General features: G+C 41.4%; 1 protein-coding gene across 1 annotated transcript in view; it reads left to right on the forward strand.

Annotated features, from left to right (window-relative positions):
• Positions 1-15,371, forward strand: part of LOC100770294 (carboxylesterase 1E-like) — a 34,521-nt gene extending 19,150 nt beyond the window's left edge. Inside the window, exons 10-15 of the mRNA XM_027405607.2 lie at positions 347-427; positions 1,042-1,189; positions 11,780-11,911; positions 12,822-12,894; positions 13,137-13,277; positions 15,356-15,371. Coding sequence (XP_027261408.2) covers positions 347-427; positions 1,042-1,189; positions 11,780-11,911; positions 12,822-12,894; positions 13,137-13,277; positions 15,356-15,371 — 591 coding nt within the window. The remainder of the gene's footprint in view (positions 1-346; positions 428-1,041; positions 1,190-11,779; positions 11,912-12,821; positions 12,895-13,136; positions 13,278-15,355) is intronic.
• Positions 15,372-19,068: the final 3,697 nt, after the last annotated feature.

The following is a 19,068-nucleotide window of genomic DNA, read 5'->3' on the forward strand; positions in this document are numbered from 1 at the left end:
GGTGACTTCCTCAGTCAGCAGTGTCTGTAAGTGCCCAGCCTGTTCCTCTATCTTGGTCTCTCTGCTTCTAACTTGCCCTTGTCTAAATGTTCTCCAAACGCCTAGGGGAACATAGTTCCTCTAGCCTGATAAATAAGTATATAAATATCTTCATCTGACTCCTTCAATTTCTATATACAAATCCAATTGTTTTGTTGATTTTTGTTAAACTCATGGGAGATCCATACCCAGGAGTCTTCAATGAGAAGCTAGAGTCTTCATCCCACAATAGGCAGGATGGTTTTCCTGGTTGTCTCTTCCTGTTCATTTCTGAGCATTCATAATTACTGAACTATTTTTTAAACAGCTAATGGAATTTCCACCAACTGACGTAAAACTGGACAAGGAGACGGTCACATCGCTCCTGAAGAAGTCTGCGTATTTCTTTGTAAGAATCTTATAATCCCTGGTACTGGATGAGGGAGTGGCCTAAATTACCAATCATTTCTCTTTCTATTTTTTTATTCTACTCTCATACATTAAATCCTAACTGCAGTTTCCCTTTCTTCCACTCCTCCCAGCAACCCCCACCATATCCATTCCTCTTCCATTTCCATTCAAAAAAATATCAGGCCTTGGCCTTCACTGGGGTATCAAGCACATATGGTGTAACAAATTAGAACAAGACTAGGCACAAACCCTCATATCAGGCTGGATAAGGCAACACAGTAGGAGAAAAGGGTCCCAAGAGCAGGCAAAGGAGTCAGAGACACACTGGCTCCCACTGTTGGGAGTCCCACAGGAGCCTCAAGTCAAACAATCACCCTGTATATGCAGAGGACCTAGCTCAGACCCCTACAGGGTCCCTGATTGTCACTCCAGCCTCACCAGAGAAAGACTGAGACTCAGGCTCTGTGCCCATGTTTCCCAGCTTTCTAATTTTATCACCTCAGGGGGGATTTATATAGGGCACAGAAAACTCTCAATCGATGAATCCATCTCAATTGGCTGGAAAAGCCACACTGCTCAGCTGGAGGTGATCACTTTGTTCATCCATTGCAGAATATACCAGAGGATGGGATTCCAGCTGCCATTGAGAAGTATTCAATAAACACAGATGACCCAGTCAGAAATAGAGCCCTGCTCCTAGAGTTGATCACAGATGTGATGTTTGGTGTGCCATCTGTGATTGTGTCTCGTGGTCACAGAGGTGAGTCCAACAGGTGACTGACCAGCTTTGGTGTCTAACTTTCTGACCTCCTAGGATAGACAGATGTGGAAGCTCGTTATGGCGAGGCCTCAAAGTTAGTGCAGGAAGAGCTCTGTTCTGTTTAGGTCCTGGCAGTGGCAAGCTCTATGGGCAGGATGCAAATGTAAGCAGTTAATTTTTGAGTTCATCCCAGGCAACATCACTGAGGGAGATGAAGAGTGACACAGGAAGGAGGCAGAGGCCAGTTAATGATGCACAGCTAAGCACATGCCTACTGTGGACAGATGGAGCTCCAAAACTCTGAGAAAATCAGATGAGTGGTCTTAGGGTTATTGCATCTGAGAAAGAAGTGAGGATATTTATCCACCTCAGCTCATTTGTCATTCATGTGCTTTGATCCAATGCACATGGGGAAAAAGTTTATAGTGACCAGAGAAAACCCTGAGGCATAAGGGCTCTTAATGTTACCAGTACTTGAGGTAGAAGTCAAGCTCCTTTATCTAGACAAGAAGGCTGCCATAAACATTGTGAGGGAAGAGAGACTTATTTGGGTTATGGATTCTGTATGTGGTGAGTAGAGTCTACTGTTGTGTCCTTGAGGTGAGATTCATCATTTTGGGGAGCATGGTGGAGCAAAGATGCTCACTTCATGGCATACAAGGAGAAAAGTGCAGGAAGGGGTCAGGAATGGTATCTCTCTTAGGGACAGGATTTATTTTTTGTATGAGAAAACATTGTTTGATTTTCATTTGTTGATTTCCTCTGCTGTAATTTTGTTGTATTTACTTTGTATTTGTAAGTATTTGGGGAGTCTATATGGTTTCTCTCTCTAGGAACATGCTGTCCATGAACATTGTTGCATGTGTAACTTTCCTGTTTGGATGCCTTCATTTTCTTTTGTCAAATGGTTCTGGCAAAGACTTCCAACACTATACTGAATCAAAGCAGTGTGTGATGTAATTTTGTCTTGTTCCTAGTTTTAGAGGAAAAGAGTTTCCCTCTTGTGGACAGTGTTGATGCTGTTCCTATATTATGTCAAAATACACTCCATCTCACACCAGGTGGTGGTGGTAGACACCTTTAATGCAAGCACTCAGGGTGACAGAGGCAGGCAGAGCTTTGTGAGTTCAAAGGCAACCTGATCCACTGTCTTGACCTGCAGGACATCAACCTGGGGCAAGAGAGTCAGGGATAGGGAATAGGGACAAGAGACACAGAAAGAACAACCACAAGACAGGATTCTGATCAAGTGGCAAACTTTACTTTTCTCAGGCTAGCTTATATAGTCAGGATATGGGGAGGGGCAGAATGGGTTGTTTGTGCACCAGGTGTTAGTATAGGCAGATATTATATTATTATATAATTTATATATATATATATGCAGGATATTAGGAAACTACAAAGAGGATGTTTGGCAAGGTAAAGAGTTCATGAGTAAGAGGGCCAGGAAGGAGTTGCCTAGGTGACTGAGCCTGTGGGTGGAGGACTGCATTATGTTGTTTCTTTTCTTGAGCTGAGGTTCTAAGGAGCTGCTATGTAAAGGTTAACTATGTGTCCTGCCAAGCATGGTATAGGATCTCATGCCAAGCCCTGAGATTCAGCTCCCAACAATCTACAGAGTGACTTCCAGGACAGACAGAGCTAACTACACAGAGAAACCTTGTCTGACAAACACATGAGCACACACACACACACACACACACACACACATAACCTATGTCTTATTTGGTCATCTTTTTACTCATAAAAGTTGATTTTTTTTTTACTTTTTTCAAATTTTATTTCAGTTTGAGTCCTTCAAAAATTTTAAATTTTTTTTTATTAGTTCAAATTAGGAACAAGCTTGCTTCACATGTCAATCCCTTCTCCCTCTCCCTCCCCTCCCCCAGTCCTCCCCATCCCCCCTTCACTCCCCAGGCAGGGTAGGGCCCTTGATGGGGGCTCCCCAAAGTCCACCACATCATCCTGGGCCGTGCCTGGGCCCTCCCCCATGTGTCCAGGGCAAGAGTGCATCCCTTCACTTTGGATGGGCTCTCAAAGTCCCTTCTTACACCAGGGAAAAATATTAATCCACTACCAGGGTCCCCCTGGAGTGTGGAGGCCTCCTAATTGAAATCCATGTTAAGAGATCAGGATCAGTCCTCTACTGGCCTCCCAGACAGCAGTCAGGAGTCCATGTACTCCCCTTTGTTCAGGCCAGCTGTTTCTGTGGGTTTCACCAGCCTGGTACCAACCCCTTTGGTCTTCATTCCTCCCTCTATGCAACGAAGTTCCAGAGTTCAGTTCAGTGTATATCTGTAGGTGTCTGCCTCTGCTTCCATCAGCCACTGGATGAGGGCTCTAGGATGGCATGAAAAATTAGTCATCATTAGTCTCATTATAGAGGAAGGGCATTTAGGTTATCCTCTCCACCATTGCCTAGATTGTCAGTTCACCTCGTCCTTGTAGGTCTCTGGAAATCTCCCTATGCCAGATCTCTCCTCGACCTATAATGGCTCCCTCTGTTATGGTATCTCTCATCCTTCTGTCCTCTATTCTTCCCCCAACTCAATATTTCTGCTTCTCCATTTCCTCCTCTCCTCTCCTCTTCTCCTCCTCTCATTCTGGCAGCTCCCTCTCCCCTCATGCTCCCAATTAGCTTAGGAGTTCCTGCCCCTTCCCATTCCTGGGATCCAGGCATTTTTCCCTTAGAGTCCTTCTTGTTTCCTAGTTTCTTTGGTGAAGAGGATTGTAGGCTGGTAATCCTTTGCTCTCTGTCTAAAATTCATGAATGAGTGAGTACATACCATGTTTGTCTTTTTGTGACTGGGTTACCTCACTGAGGATGGTTTCTTCTAGTTCCATCCATTTGCCTGAGAATTTCAAGATTCCATTGCTTTTTTCTGCTCAGGAGTACTCCATTGTATGAATGTACCACATTTTCTCTATCCATTCTTCAGTTGAGTGGCATCTAGGTTGCTTCCAGGTTCTGACTATTACAATCAATGCTGCTATGAACATGATTGAACATATGTCCTTGTATGAAAGTGCATTTTGTGGGTATATGCCCAAGAGAGGAATTGCTGCATCTTGAGGTAGAATGATTCCAAATATCTGAACAACCACCATACTGATTTCCAAAGTTGTCTTACAAGTTTGCACTCCCACCAGCAATGGAGGAGTGTTCCTTTTTCTCCACATCCTCTCCAGCATAGACTGTCATTAGTGTTTTTGATTTTAGCCATTCTGGCTGGTGTAAGATGGTATCTCAGAGTTGTTTTGAGTTGCATTTCTCAGATGGTCAATGATTTTGAGCACTTTCTTAAGTGTCTTTCAGCCATTTTCAGATTCCACTGTTGAGAATTCTCTATTTAGTTCTGCACCGCACTTTTTTATTTCCTTGTTTTGTGTTTTCGTGGCTAGTTTCTTGAGTTCATTGTATATTTTGGAAATCAGCCCTCTGTCTGATGTGGGGTTGGTGAAGATATTTTCCCATTCTGTGGGCTGTCATTTTGTCTGACTGACTTACTTCTTAGCTTCAGGAGGTCCCATTCATTAACTGAAGATCTCCATGTCTGTGCTACTGGTGTAATGTTCAGGAAGCGGTGTCCTGTGCCAATTAGTTCAAGGGTGTCTCTCACTTTCCCTTCTAGAAGATTCAGAGTGGCTGGATTTATGTTCAGATCTTTGATCCATTTGCATTTAAGTTTTGTGCATGGTGAAGGATATGTATCTATCTGCAATCTTCTGCATGTCTAAATCCAGTTGGGCCAGCACCATTTGTTGAAGATGCTGTCTTTCTTCCATTGTCTAGATTTAGCATCTTTGTCAAAAATAAGGTGTTCACACATGTGTGGGTTAATATCAGTGTTTTAAATTTGATTCCTTTAGTCTGTCTATTTTTGTGCCAATACCAAGCTGTTTTCAGAACTATGGCTCTGTAATAGAGCTTGAAGTCAAGGATGGTGATGCCTCCAGAAGATCCTTTATTGTACAGAGTTGTTTTGGCTATCCTGGTTATTTGTTTGTTTATTATTCCATATAAAGTTGAGTATTGTTCCTTCAAGGTCTGTGAAGAACTGTGTTGGGATTTTGATGGGGATTGTGTTGAATCTGTAGATTTACTTTTGGCAAGATTGCCATTTTTACTATGTTGATTCTACCTATCCAAGAGCATGGGCGATCTTTCCATTTTCTGGTATCTTTTTAACTTCTTTCTTTAAAGACTCAAAGTTCTTACTGTACAGGTCTTTCACTTTTTTTTTGGTTAATGTTACCCCAAGATATTTTATGTTGCTTGTGGATATTGTGAAGGGTGACGTTTCGCTGATTACTTTCTCATTGCAGTAATCATCTGTATATAGGGCTAAAGATTTTTTCAGTTAATTTTGTATCCTGCCTCTCTGCTGAACGTGTTTATCAGCTGTATGAGTTCCCTGCTAGAATTTTTTGGGTCACTTTTGTAGACTGTCATATCATCTGCACACATTGAAAGTTTGACTTCTTCCTTTCCAATTTGTATCCCTTTAATCTCCTTTTGTTGTCTTATTGTCTAGCTAGAACTTCAAGTACAGTATTGAAGAGATATGGAAAGAGTGGACATCCTTGTCTTGTTCCTGATTTTAGAGGAATCCTTTGAGTTTCTCTCCATTTATTTTGATATTGGTTGTTGGTTTGGTGTATATTGCTTCTATCATGTTTAGATATGTTCCTATTATTCCTGTTCTCTCCAAGTTCTTTATCATGAAGGGGTATTGGATTTTGTCAAAGGCTTTTTCAGAATCTAGTGAGATGATCATGTGGTTTTTCTTTTTCAGTTTGTTAATATGGTGGATTGCATTGATGGATTTTCTCTATGTTGAACCATCCTTGCATCCCTGGGATGAAGCCTACTTGATCATAGTGGATGATTTTTCTGATGTGTTCTTGGATTCGATTCGGCAATATTTTGTTGAGTATTTTTGCATCGATGTTCATGAGGGATATTGGTCTGTAGTTCTCTTTTTTATTTGTATCTTTGTGTGACTTGGGTATCAAAGTGATTGTAGCCTTGTCAAAAGAGTTTGGCAATGTCCCTTCTGCTTCCATTTTGTGGAACAATTTCAGGAGTACTGGTATTAGCTCTTGTTTGAATTTCTGGTAGAATTCTGCCATTTGGCCCTGGGATTTTTTTTTTTAAGTTGGAAGACTTTTAATGACTGCTTCTATTTCATTAGGGGTTATAAGTTGATTTAAACTGCTTATCTGTTCTTGGTTTAATTTGTTTAATCTGTTCTTGGTTTAAACTCTTTGTTTCATTGATTCTTTGTAATGTTTTCCTAGTTTCTACTTTATTGATTTCAGCCCTCAGATTGATTATTTCTTGGAGTCTACTCCTCCGTATTGAGTTTGCTTCTTTTTGCTCTAAAGCTTTCAGGTGTTCTGTCAATTCTCTAGTGTGACTTTTCTCCAGTTTCTTCATGTGGTGCTATGAACTTTCTTCTTAGCACTGCCTTCAGAGTGTACCATAAGTTTGGGTATGATATGTCTACATTCTCATTAAATTCTAGGAAGTCTTTAGTTTCTTTTTTTACTCCTTCCTCAACCCAGGAATGGTGCAATTGGATGTTATTCCATTTCCACAAGTTTATAGGTTTTCTGCAGTTTGTATTACTGTTGAATTCTAACTTTAAAGCATGGTGATCTGATAAGATACAGGGGGTTATTTCAATTCTTTTGTATCTGTGGAGGTTTGCTTTGTTGCTAACTATGTGGTCAATTTTAGAGAAGGTTCCCTGTGGTGCAGAGAAGAAGGTATATTCTTTGGTGTTTGGACGGAATGTTCTATAGATATCTGTTAAACCCAGTTGGGTCATAACTTCTGTTAGATCCTTTGTTTCTTTGTTAAGTGTCTGTCTGGTGGTCCTGTCTAGTAGTGAGAGCAGGGTGTTGAAGTCTCCTACTATAAGTGTGTGTGGTTTGAGCTTTAGTAATGTTTCTCTTACAAATGTGGTTGCCTTTGAATTTGGGGCATATATGTTCAGGATTGAGATTTCATCTTGATGGACTTTTCCTGTGATGAGTATGAAATGCCCTTCATCTCTTTTGATGGATTTTAGTTTGACATCTAATTTGGTAGATATTAGGATTACTACATCAGCTTGTTTCTTGGGCCCATTGGACTGGAAAATCTTTTCCCAACCCTTTACTCTGAGGTAACGCCTGTCTTTGAAGTTGAGGTGTGTTTCTTGTATACAGCAAAAGGATGAATTCTGTCTTCTTATCCATTCTGTTAGCCTGTATCTTTTTATGGGCAGGTTAAGACCATTGACACTGAGGGATATTAATGCCCAATGATTGTTGGTTCTTGTTTGTTTTGGTTTAATTGTTGTTTGTATCATTCCGTGTGGATTTTGCCCTCCTGTTTCTTTTCATGTTTGGTACAATTGGATTATCTATTGCCTATGTTTTTGTGAGTGTAGTTATCTTCATTGGGTTGGAGTTTTCCTTCCAGAACTTTCTGTAGTGTTGGATGTGTGGATATGTATTGTTTAAGTCTGGTTTTGTCATGGAATATCTTGTTTTCTCCATCTATAGTGATTGAAAATTTTGCTGGGTACAGTAGTCTGGGTTGGCATCCATGCTCCCTTAGTGTTTGTAGGATATCTATCCAGGACCTTCTGGCTTTCAAAGTTTCCATTGAGAAGTCAGGTGTGATTCTGATAGGTCTTCCTTTATATGTTACTTGGCCTTTTTCCTTTGTTGCTCTTAATATTTTCTCTTTATTCTGTAGTTTTGGTGTTTTGATTATTAGGTGTCGAGGGGACTTCTTTTTGCGGTCCAGTCTGTTTGGTGTTCTGTAAGCTTCTTGTACTTTCATAGGTATATCCTTGTGTAGGTTGGGGAAGTTTTCTTCTATGATTTTGTTGAATATGTTTTCTGTACTTTGAGCTGTATTTCTTCACCTTCTTCTATACCTATTATTCTTAGGTTTGGCCTTTTCACAGTGTCCCATATTTCTTGGATATTTTGTGTTAAGGATTTGTTGGTCTTGAGATTTTCTTTGGTTGATGTCTGTATATCCTCTAGAGAATCTTCAACAACTGAATTTCTCTCTTTCATCTCTTATATTATATTGGTTATACTCACATCTTTAGTTCCTGATCGTTTATGCAGCCTTTCTATTTCCAGCATTGCCTCATTCTGTGTTTTCTTTACTGTGTCTATTTCAGCTTTCATGCCTTGAACTGTTTCGAGTGCTTCCTTCACTTGTTTGGTTGTTTATTTCTTGGCTTTCTTTACATTTTTAAGAGATTTGTTTTCTTCTTGAATTTTTTGGTTTGTCTTTTCCTCCATTTCATGTACATTTTTGCTTGTTTTTTCTTCTATTCCTTTAAAGGATTTTCTTGTTTCCTCTTTAAAGGTCTCTATCACCTTCCTAAGATCATTTTTGAGGTCTATCTCTTCTTCATCCTCTGTGTTGGGCTTTTCAGATCTTGCTGGTGTGGATTCCCTAGATTCTGTTGGTGTCATATTGGTTTTTCTGTTGTTGAGTGTGTTCTTACTCTGTCTTCTTCCTATGCCTTCTTCCAGTGAGTGCAGGTGGGGTCTCTCCCTCTCTCTGGTGGCAGGCAGAGGGCTCAGCCTCTGGCAGCAGCTGGATTGCCTAGGGTGGTGCGTGGACAAGGGTGAGGTGTGCTCAGACTCAGGGTGGGACTTCCTGGTCTGGGCAGGTCCACCTTGTCCAGGTGGACTCAGGCAGAAGCAAGCAGGGGTTGATGGGGGAGGTGGGGGGGGCAGAGCGATGACCAGACTCACCTGAGGCTCAGGTACCCACTTCAGGACAGAGGGCAGAGTGTAGACAGGGGTGAGATGTGTCCATACTCAGTTTGGGCCTTCCATCTGGGCAGGTCCACTTTCGTCTGAGGAGGGGTGGTTTCAGGCAGAAGTGAGCAAGGGTTGATGGGAGAGGTTTGGGGTGTAGAGTAGCGCCCAGATGAACCTGAGGCTAGGGTACCCGCTACAGGACAGAGGGCAGAGTGTAGACAGGGGTAAGGTGTGTCCAGACTCAGGATGGGCCTTCCGGTCTGAGCAGGTCCACTCTTGTCCGGGTGGGCTCAGGCAGAAGCGAGCAGGGGTTGATGGGGAAGGTTGGTGGGGCAGAGCAGAGCCCAGACCACCTGAGGCTCCGGCGCCAGCCACAGGACAGAGGGCAGAATGTGGACAGGGGTGAGGTATATCCAGACTCAGGGTGGGCCTTCTGGTCTCGGCAGGTCCACTCTTATCTGGGCAGGGGGGTCTCAGGCAGAAGCAAGCAGGGGTTGATTGGGGAGGTTGGGGTGCAGAACAGCTCCCAGACTCACCTGAGGCTCGGGTACCCACCTCAGGACATCATAAAAGTTGAATTTTATCAAATAATGTTTCTGGATATAACAAGATGACTGTTTCTGTTCTTTACCTGTAACATGATATAGCATAGTCCCCATGTGTTTTAAACTGCTATGAATGACAAATGTAAGTCCTGTTTGACCATGATAAATTATCTGCCCAATAACCCAATATGACATTGGATTGGTTTTCTGGTGTTCTGTTGAGTATTTTTCCATCCGTGTTCATAAAGGACTTTGATGTGGTTTTCTTTTCTTGTAGCATCTCATCTTATGTTCATATCTGTGTGACTGTCCTCATGGGAGAAAAACTAGAGATGTTCCATTTGATTTTGAGGAAATCTGGCAAGAATTTGAGATATATGGTTCCCAGTTCTTTAAATATTAGTTGTGATTCTTCAGGAAAATCGTCACTTTTCTTGGATGAAATCTTTAATCACTAACTCAAGTTCACTCACTATTGACCTCAGGATGGTCCTGTTTCTTCGTAGTTCATCTTTGGTAGAATTAATTGGACTAATAGTCATTTCCTTCTTCCAGGTGGTCTAATCTGCATTCATACAGTTGTTTATAATAATCTCTTATGAGCCTTTGAATTTCTGTGGCTTCTAGTATAAGATCTTTCATTTATGATTTTATCTATTTGATTATTTATTGATTTGTTTCCTATTGGATCTAGATAAATTTTGTTGATAATCTTTATCCTCAAAATTTTTATGCCTTTATACTCTCACATCTCTCTCTCTCTCTCTCTCTCTCTCTCTCTCTCTCTCTCTCTCTCTCTCTCTCACCCTCACTTTTCTCCCTGGCTATTTAATTGAGTTCCAAACCAATCTTGTTTGAATTCTGCCACTGTGCTGCATTCCCAGCCCTCACTAGTCATCTCTCAGTGACCTTCATTTTCTCTCTTCTCTAGCTTTAGGCTTGGTCTGTTCTCCTCATACTTTATGTCTTTTATATCAGAAATCACATCTTTTGTAAGGACACTTCATTTTAGCCATAGAATAATTGTTTTAGTTATAGTTGTTAGTGCTATTTTTGTCTTTTAAATTTAGGACTTGGAATCCACTTGCCACATGTATGATCATTACAGCCCTGGAGTGTCCTAAATTCTATTTATATCTTTGACATTTGTGCTAACGGGTTTCATGTTGTTTATTAGTATCTCTTTACTTCATCTTAAAACTCCTCTAATTTCTATAAGATATGTCTACTGGTGCTCAATTCCATGTGTTTTTGTTTAGTTCTTTTATTTTTGAGTGGTACCTTTATATGCTGTGGTATTCCTGAGACTTGAAAGAATGATTATTCCCTGTCTGCATATATTTAAATTTTAATAAATTCTACCACAAAGATTCTTGCATACCCATGTTCTAATATTACCACACTATTCACAACGGTGAAGAAGTAGAACCAGCTAAGTTCACAAATGGATGAATGCTGTGAATAAGCTGTGGTTCTACAAAGTGGGACTTTGTATAGAAATTACTTATGATATGTGCAAGAATATCATCCTGTTTAAGTAAAATAAACTTGATTTGGGACAATAAATATTATGTGTATCCCCTCATCTGTGGAGTCTAGATGTAAATTTGAATGTATATGGGCATGGAGGAGAGAAACTAGAAAAAAAAACAATGAGAAAAGAGGAGATCTTCAGGGAGCAGGTAGAGGAAAAATGTTATGCATGTGTCCAAAAAGTAGAATAAGGGCTATTGTTAGAAGGAAAGGCACAGCAACTGGGTGGAATGGGCATGAAGGGCAGTGGGGTAAGGAAACAAATAAAACAAAATATGTATGATGAAATATTATAATGAAACCCATTATTTTTTCACTAACTTAAGATAGTAATTAAACACATAAATAACACTTTTAGGCAAGCATTTGTATTTTCTTCACACTCCTGAAAATGAGTGAGAAAACATGGGGAAATGCTCAACACCAGTCTGAATAGAAGATGCTTAGTAGGTTGTAGATCTTCTTGGAATGAATGTTCACCAGAGCATTACCATGAACATCTATCTGCTTTGGGGGGAAGGGGTGTTGCATCTTATTCATTATTTTTAGAGTTCATGGATGCCTGATTCAAGTACCACCTCCACTTTCCCTTCTAAACAGCCCAAGGACATCCAGGTGATGAATTATCAGAGTTTGTCTGCTTTGCTGACAACCATGGGTTCCTTCATACATAGAGACTTTTGTTACCATCCAAGTACATACCTGATAACATGAACTCTCTTCCCAGATGCTGGAGCCCCCACCTACATGTATGAATTTCAATATCGTCCAAGCTTCTCATCAGAAATGAAACCCAAGACGGTGATTGGAGACCATGCAGATGAAGTCTACTCTGTCTTCGGTGCCCCAATTTTAAGAGGTAATGGTGCTTTTTTGCCTGTGATCTTAATAATTATTTCCCCAACTCAGGGTAACAGGAATGAGCTAGCTTTCTCCCGCTCCAGCACACACTAGGAAAGGCATATACTCATGGGAAGCCAGCAATGCTTTCCATCAGGATGCTGACCACTAATATAATAGTGGTAATATAATATAATAGTGGTAAGAGAAATGCAGCCCCCAAGTTCCCCCACCTGAAGATAAGAATTGTACTGCTTGATTTCCCACCCAAAATGACATATCTGAATGTGAGTTAAGAAGAGTTCAAGCTGTTGCTGACTGTCAACCAGATGTCATTTGCATCCATCTATCTGTATGCATATCTATTTATCTAAAAGTTGTATTTTTACTTATAGTTAATAGTACAATATTTTTTAAACCATTTGATGAACATCTTTGTTACCTTCATTTTCAACAGTTCATGTGATTTGGTCCATTTCAATAGCTGGTGATTACATACTCTGAGCATTTCCCAATTAGGTATGTTTTAAGATATGTGCAATTCTAATATTTTTTCAAACTGTGAATATACAGTTTTGAAGAGGAGCTTGAAAAAGACACACATACCCTACATACTTTCCTATAAGGACATCACTGAGCTGCAGCATCCTTATTCACAGTAGGGAAAAACTGGATGCTGGGTATGGAAAAACAAAGCCAGACAGCTAGAAATGAACTGCATGACTATTGTTGAGTCCTGGATCATTCATTCTCAAATCAACTGTGCACACCAGCTAACTATGACCTTCTTGCAATGAATAATTACATACAGTAATTTTTGAGTTAGAACTCATATTCTGTATTTATAGCAAGCTATTGGTGGTTTGTGAATATATATATATATATATATATATATATATATATATATATATATTTCCTATTTCCTACAGGTCATACCTCAGAAGAGGAGGTGAACCTCAGCAAGATGATGATGAAATTCTGGGCCAACTTTGCCAGGAATGGGTGAGAGCAGTACAATTGACATTGCCAAGGCATTGGGCAAGGTGGGACCATGGGGAAGGGGTGGATTTTAGCTATAAGTGATCAAATCCCACCCTGTGACCACAGTGGCCTGTCAATGGTGTGCTCCAATTTCTTGTTGTGCACAAGCTTTTGGCAGAGATAAACTAGAAATCACTATAAATGTCATATGAATGTGGGACCACACAACAACTTTAAGAAATTCTGGTTGATTCTCTTCCCAGGAACCCCAATGGAAAAGGGCTGCCCTATTGGCCAAAGTATGACAAGAAGGAAGGCTATCTGCAGATTAGTGTCACCACCCAGCAAGCCCAGAGACTGAAAGATAAGGAAGTGACTTTCTGGACTAAGCTCAGGGCCAAGAAGCCACCACAGACAGAGCACATACTGAGCTATGAATAGGAAGCTCTTCCAGCCTCAGGAGACCAGCAAAGTCAAGATAAAGCTACCCCATAGAAGATGTTTCATGGCCAAAGATGAGAGTCCTCGAGAAGATTGGAGAATTTTGTTATGGGGATGAGGAGGGTAATGGTTGAATCTGTGGCCTCAATTTGGAGAATAAATATTCATTCTAAGTTCAACTCAGTGTCTGTATCTCCACCTACATTAGATTGAGAAAGGCAAATAGAAAGAGATTATCATAGGAAGATGCCTCCAGGTAGGGGTGTGGCTTGACAAGTGCTTACCTCCAGATGTGGAGGAAATATTTTTCAAGAAGAATAAAATGTGAGCTTTGGCTCCTTTTCCACCTCCAGCTGGGAGACATCATCAAACCCAGGAGGAGGACACATGAGAGTTTACTAAACTGTTAGAGGTGATATGTGGCTAGCATGAGAGTTTAACCACACACCTAAGGAGGAGTTTATTCCCACCATTAACTTCTCTATGGGTGTTTGTCAGATGCTCATGGAAATACTGGAGGCGGGTTTTAGGACTGTAGAAAGCCCATCTCCAGCTGTGTAGACATGCAGCCCTGCTTAGACACGTACTCTGATGAATGCAGTCCTTCAACCACTGGAGAAACTACATCATTCTCTACTTCAGGGCCCTGGTGAAGAGCTACTGTGGCTTGAGAAGACAAGAAAAATCTATGTCCATCTTCTATACCCATGGGAGAGTGGTAAGAAACTGTCCTAGGCAGAGATGGTAAACAATCTCTGTTAAAGAAGAGCAAATTCACTGAGAAATCCATATGTTTGATATTTAGGAACACACCCTCCTTAGTCAGACTAACACTATATCAACCATTCTTGGGTACCACCTCTAAGTGATCAGATATTAATTATCAAGTCAGAAGACCTCTATGAAGAGCAGGTCTGAAGTTGAGGGTTGAGAAAGACATCAAGGCAACTCTCTAGAAACCAGCCCTTGCAGAAACATGCTAGAATAGTGATAACCCCTGGGAGATGTAGAGGAGATGCCTCAAAGCTTTATTTGTTTACTGCCTTTCCTTCCTCTGTGTGTAGAATTGCTCTCAGGATCTTCAGTGTTGTCATAGTTGTCATGATTTAAGTTTGTGTTTGTTATGGAAGGCTTTGGGTCTCCATCAATTTTTAAAGATAATTTGGCAAGCCTAGGTAGCAATTATTTGCTTCAGGGTTTAAGTTATACCATTCTATGCTTTTTATTTTATTTGTTCACTTGTTTATTTTTATTTATTTATTTTTTATTTCCAGAGTGTCTGTTAAGAGGAGTGGTATAATTTTGATGAGTTTGCCTTGTTAAGTAAGTAGACACTTTCTTTTGTAAGCTTTTAGTGGGCTTTTTTTCTATGTCCTGAAGTCTTTTAATCTTTTTAGATTATAATGTAATTATATCGTTTCCCCCTTTTCATTCTTGCCTCCAACTTCTCCATATATGCCTCCCTTATGTCTTTCCAATTCATGGCCTTTGTTTCATTAATTTTTGTTACATACATATGCACATATGCCTATACCTAAATGCATAAACACAACTTGCTCAGACTGTGTAATGTTACTCCTTTGTTTTCAGGGCTGATCATTTGGTCTGGATAGCCAAATGTTGTGCTCTTCCCTGGGTAATACTATTCCCCTGCTCTCAAAATGACTTAGTTGCATCTTTGCTTTTAAACAGTCTGGTTACATTACAAAAATGGAATAAAGACTTTTAGAAGCAAACCACACTAGCAGACTCTAGCAGAGAGAACATCTCCTAAGTGAAAACAGGTTTCTCTCTTCCACAGTTCTGGGACTGTTGGTCCTAAGACAATGCAGAACTGTTATTTTCTCTCATGTGTGGAATCCAGATTTGTTTGTTTGCACATGCCTTTGTATGTATGTGCATGAGTGTGTGTGCATGAATGTGTGTGTGTGTGTATGTGTGTGTGTGTGAGAGAGAGAGAGAGAGAGAGAGAGAGAGAGAGAGAGAGAGAGAGAGAGATGACAGTAACAGTAGATATGGGACCATGATAAATAAGGAAGAGATCCTCAGAAAGATGAGCTAATAGAACATCCTGTGACCTGGACTGACCCAAGGTTTTCTCTTAGGCATGATGTATGCACAAGAAGCAGAGCTCTTTGTACTGGCTGGTTTTGTGTTTCAAATTAACAAGCATGAGTCATCAGAAAGGAAGGAGAAATTCCTTTCTGTTGAAGAAATTCCTCAGTTGAAGAAATTCCTCCATGACATCCAGCTATAAGGCATTTTCTCAATTAGTGATCAATGGTGGAAGGCCCAGCCCATGGTGGGTGGTGCTATCTCTGTGTTGGCAGTCCTGGGTTCCATAAGAAAGCAGGCTGAGCAAGCTAGGAAGGCAGCCATTAAGTAGCTCCCCTTCATGGCCTCTGCATCAGCTCCTGCCTTCAGGTTCTAGCCATGCTTGAGTTCCTGTCCTGACTTCCCCAATGATAGACTATGATCTGGAAGTGTAAGCCAAATAGACCCTTTCCTCCCCAACTTGCTTGTTGGTCACGGTGTTTTGTTGCAGGAAGAGAAACTATAGCTAGGACACTCTTTCTCTAAACCAGGGGTGTGTTTGGCAGAGCCAGTAATAGCCTGAATCCAGGACCTTGGGAGCTTTTCCCTGAGGCTGTCTTGCAGGAGAATGAACACAGTTACTTATCTAAAACCAGGAACACTCTTAGCAGAGCCAGTAATGTTCTGGAGCTAGGCCCTCAGGGGAGCTGTAGCTTCAGATCCTGGGAACCCAGCTCTTCCCACGACACAGGGCTATAATTATCAGTCCCAAGGCTGCTGTGTGCTTGATCTATAAAGCTCTTGAGACACCCTGTGTTCCTCTTATGCAACATTGCTTGATTGACTTCCAATTAACTTCTTCTCATTTTATGATAGTTTCTGTCAGCTCTGTTCCATTCCTCTCCTAGAAATAGTACATAAAATGCTGTACTTTTTGCAGGGGGGGGGGGCGAGTTTCGAGACAGGTTTCCTCTGTGTAGCTTTGGAACCTATCCTGGAACTCGCTCTGGAGACCGGGCTGGCCTCGAACTCACAGAGATCCGCCTGCCCCTGCCTCCCGAGTGCTGGGATTAAAGGCGTGTGCCACCAATGCCCAGCAAAATGCTGTACTTCTTAATAAACTTGCTTGGCATAAGTTATAGCTTATGTAAGACATCTTGAACCCACCTTTTTTATGTCCTAACTCTGATACCCCTGGACCTTCCTCCTCAGGACCCTGTCACTCAAGAATGACCTAATGGTCCAGTTCAGGAACCCAAGTGACATGAAAGCACAGGGATGAACTAGCTGGAGGATCATGAGAACATGCAAGATGGGAATGTGAGGACAGAGTAGGAAATGGATGAAAAAGAAAAATGTATAATGCTGTATTTGTGAAAATGCCAGATGAAATATGCTTTCTACAAATCAGTTTTTTAAAGATAGACCCTTAGGCAGAACAGAAGCCTTAGCCAATAGTTAAATTAGGAAGTAATGATACATATGTCACCTTCATTACATGTTAGCAGTGGGGAAGAGTTCAGCCTCTCACCTGAAAAGACTAAGCTCACAGGCACCTGGGGCCTAGGCCTGAAGGTTTCTTTCCTAATTTCATTCCTGTAGAAGGAAATGCCAGACATTTAGGTAAATGTTCAAAGAATGAATGGATAATGGGTAGGCAGAATTAGACTATGGAGGGATAATTACTGTAGAAAGGGTCTGTCTCCTTCAAAGTAGTGATCTCTCTGACTTTAAAGGCCAACAGAGGTTGAACATTTAACAGGAGTATTGCAAAGGCAGTATGTAGACATTAGGGGCACTGGATAAAGTGTAAATAAGGTTGGTTCCAAATATGGGCCTAGAACTCTAGGAAGCACAGGCCCAGCAATGCTGAGAGATGTGTCCAAATCTTGGAACAGAGATGTTTAGAAGCCTTGAGTTGTTCTAAAATCTCCCATCTTTTTCCGGGGATGCCAGATCAAAGCTTTCCCTGCCTAAAGGCATCTGCCTGCTATGCTAGTCTCTGCCTTTGGGAGGCCCACAGAACACTGAAGTTTGACTGGCACAGGGACAAACCTTATGTAAGAAGTCCTTGGATTAGTTTATGGGTCTCTGTTATCTGAGAGTTGGGCAATGACTGTGCAAATTAGAGTGCAGAGTAGGTGGGTGTGGCTTACAGGTCCTTCCCACTAGACACCCAGAGAGCTCTTGGCAGGGGATTTTCAGCTGGCTATCTTAAGCAAATTGGCAGAGTGGGCAGGATTTCAGGGGTTGGTCAGTAGCTGTGAGACTGGTTCAGTGCACTCCCTCCAAGCACCAGGCACCTCACTAGACCCCAGAAGTGTTGCCCTTCCATGATGTGGCCCTGTGCCTTGGTCCTGATCTCTTTCACTGCTTGCCTAACTCAGGGTGAGTACTTATGAGTACATATTTGAAATTCTTTTTCCTAGGCCTTGGTGAGTGCAGGCTCATGCAGGGAATTGAAAAACAGGCCCCATTTCTTAGCGGTATTTGCCCTTTGGACATGGACAGAAAGTGTGAGTGAATCTAAGCACAGTGCCCTGGAGCTTTGTGTCCTTGAGTGAGGAATTTAACTTCTCAGTGGCAGCTCCTTCTCCATTGGGCTGCAGTTGGTGTGAAATGAATAATTGTGTCTGTAGCATTCTGAGTGGTGGTTGGTCTAGAGGAAGTATAGAAAGGGGGGGTTAAAATAGAGCATGTCCATAGAAAATTTGACATAAAGAATCATCAAAGAGCTGCATTTGAAAGGATGATTTTTTTTAGAGTTCCCCTGAAAAGGAGTACATCACTGAAGCAGGATAGAAAAGGAAGCACCGGGATCATTTAGAAGGCTGAGACCGGATGGAAGCTATGGGAAGGGTCTTTGTCATGGTTTACCGCCCCAAGAAGAGAGGAGGCAAGGGAAAGTGGTGTAACCTTCAATAGTTGGTGCAGTTTCAGGGAATTTGAGGATTTACAAGCTGTGTCTATTTTAATTGTACCTAATTTTGTGTGGTCAAGATGGGTTAGTGGAGGCACAGGCTAGGGTACCCAGGTAAGTGGGTTTCTGAGGATATGGTTCTGGGGTTGTTGGACCCTAGGGGATGAACAGGGTCAAAGCAACAGGTATAAGAAACAGATCCATGGCTAGTACAAGGGGACAACCTGGGACCTTACTACCCATCTGTGTCACTTGAAGGAGGGAGACCAAGGCTTTCAGGGGAATGTACTCACCCAAGGCCTCCTGGAATCATACCTTTCTCTATCTCTATCTCCAGAATCTACAGCAGTGCTTTCCCCACTCAGGGTCATGGTCTTGCTGAAATTTCTAGACTTTCCTTCTGTTTGGCTGTGTGACTCTGTGAGAGGCAGTGACACAGTATGAGCAGAATGAGAAAGGGTTCAAATTTGGAGTAGAACATGTCTATGCTGCTGATTGCCCAAGCACCTCCCAATGACCACCTAAATTCTATCTTCAAGAAGTTCATCCAGTGTGCTTGCAACTGCTGTTTCTTCATCTTTAATATAGCCTTGATAACTCCTCCTTAGCAAGGCTTTTTAAAAGGAGCATTGGTATGTACTTGTAGCACACAGTACGTGATCCATATGTGCAAATCCTATATTATTTAAGCAACAGCTATATTTTTGTTCGAACTTCCATCCCATCCATCCTATTTTCTACCCAAAGCAATCTAGATTTTTTCTCACTTCATTTGGGTAGAAAATACTCATTGAGTTATA

Source organism: Cricetulus griseus, chromosome 3, assembly GCF_003668045.3.
Source record: "Cricetulus griseus strain 17A/GY chromosome 3, alternate assembly CriGri-PICRH-1.0, whole genome shotgun sequence".
Classification (NCBI taxonomy): domain Eukaryota; kingdom Metazoa; phylum Chordata; class Mammalia; order Rodentia; family Cricetidae; genus Cricetulus; species Cricetulus griseus.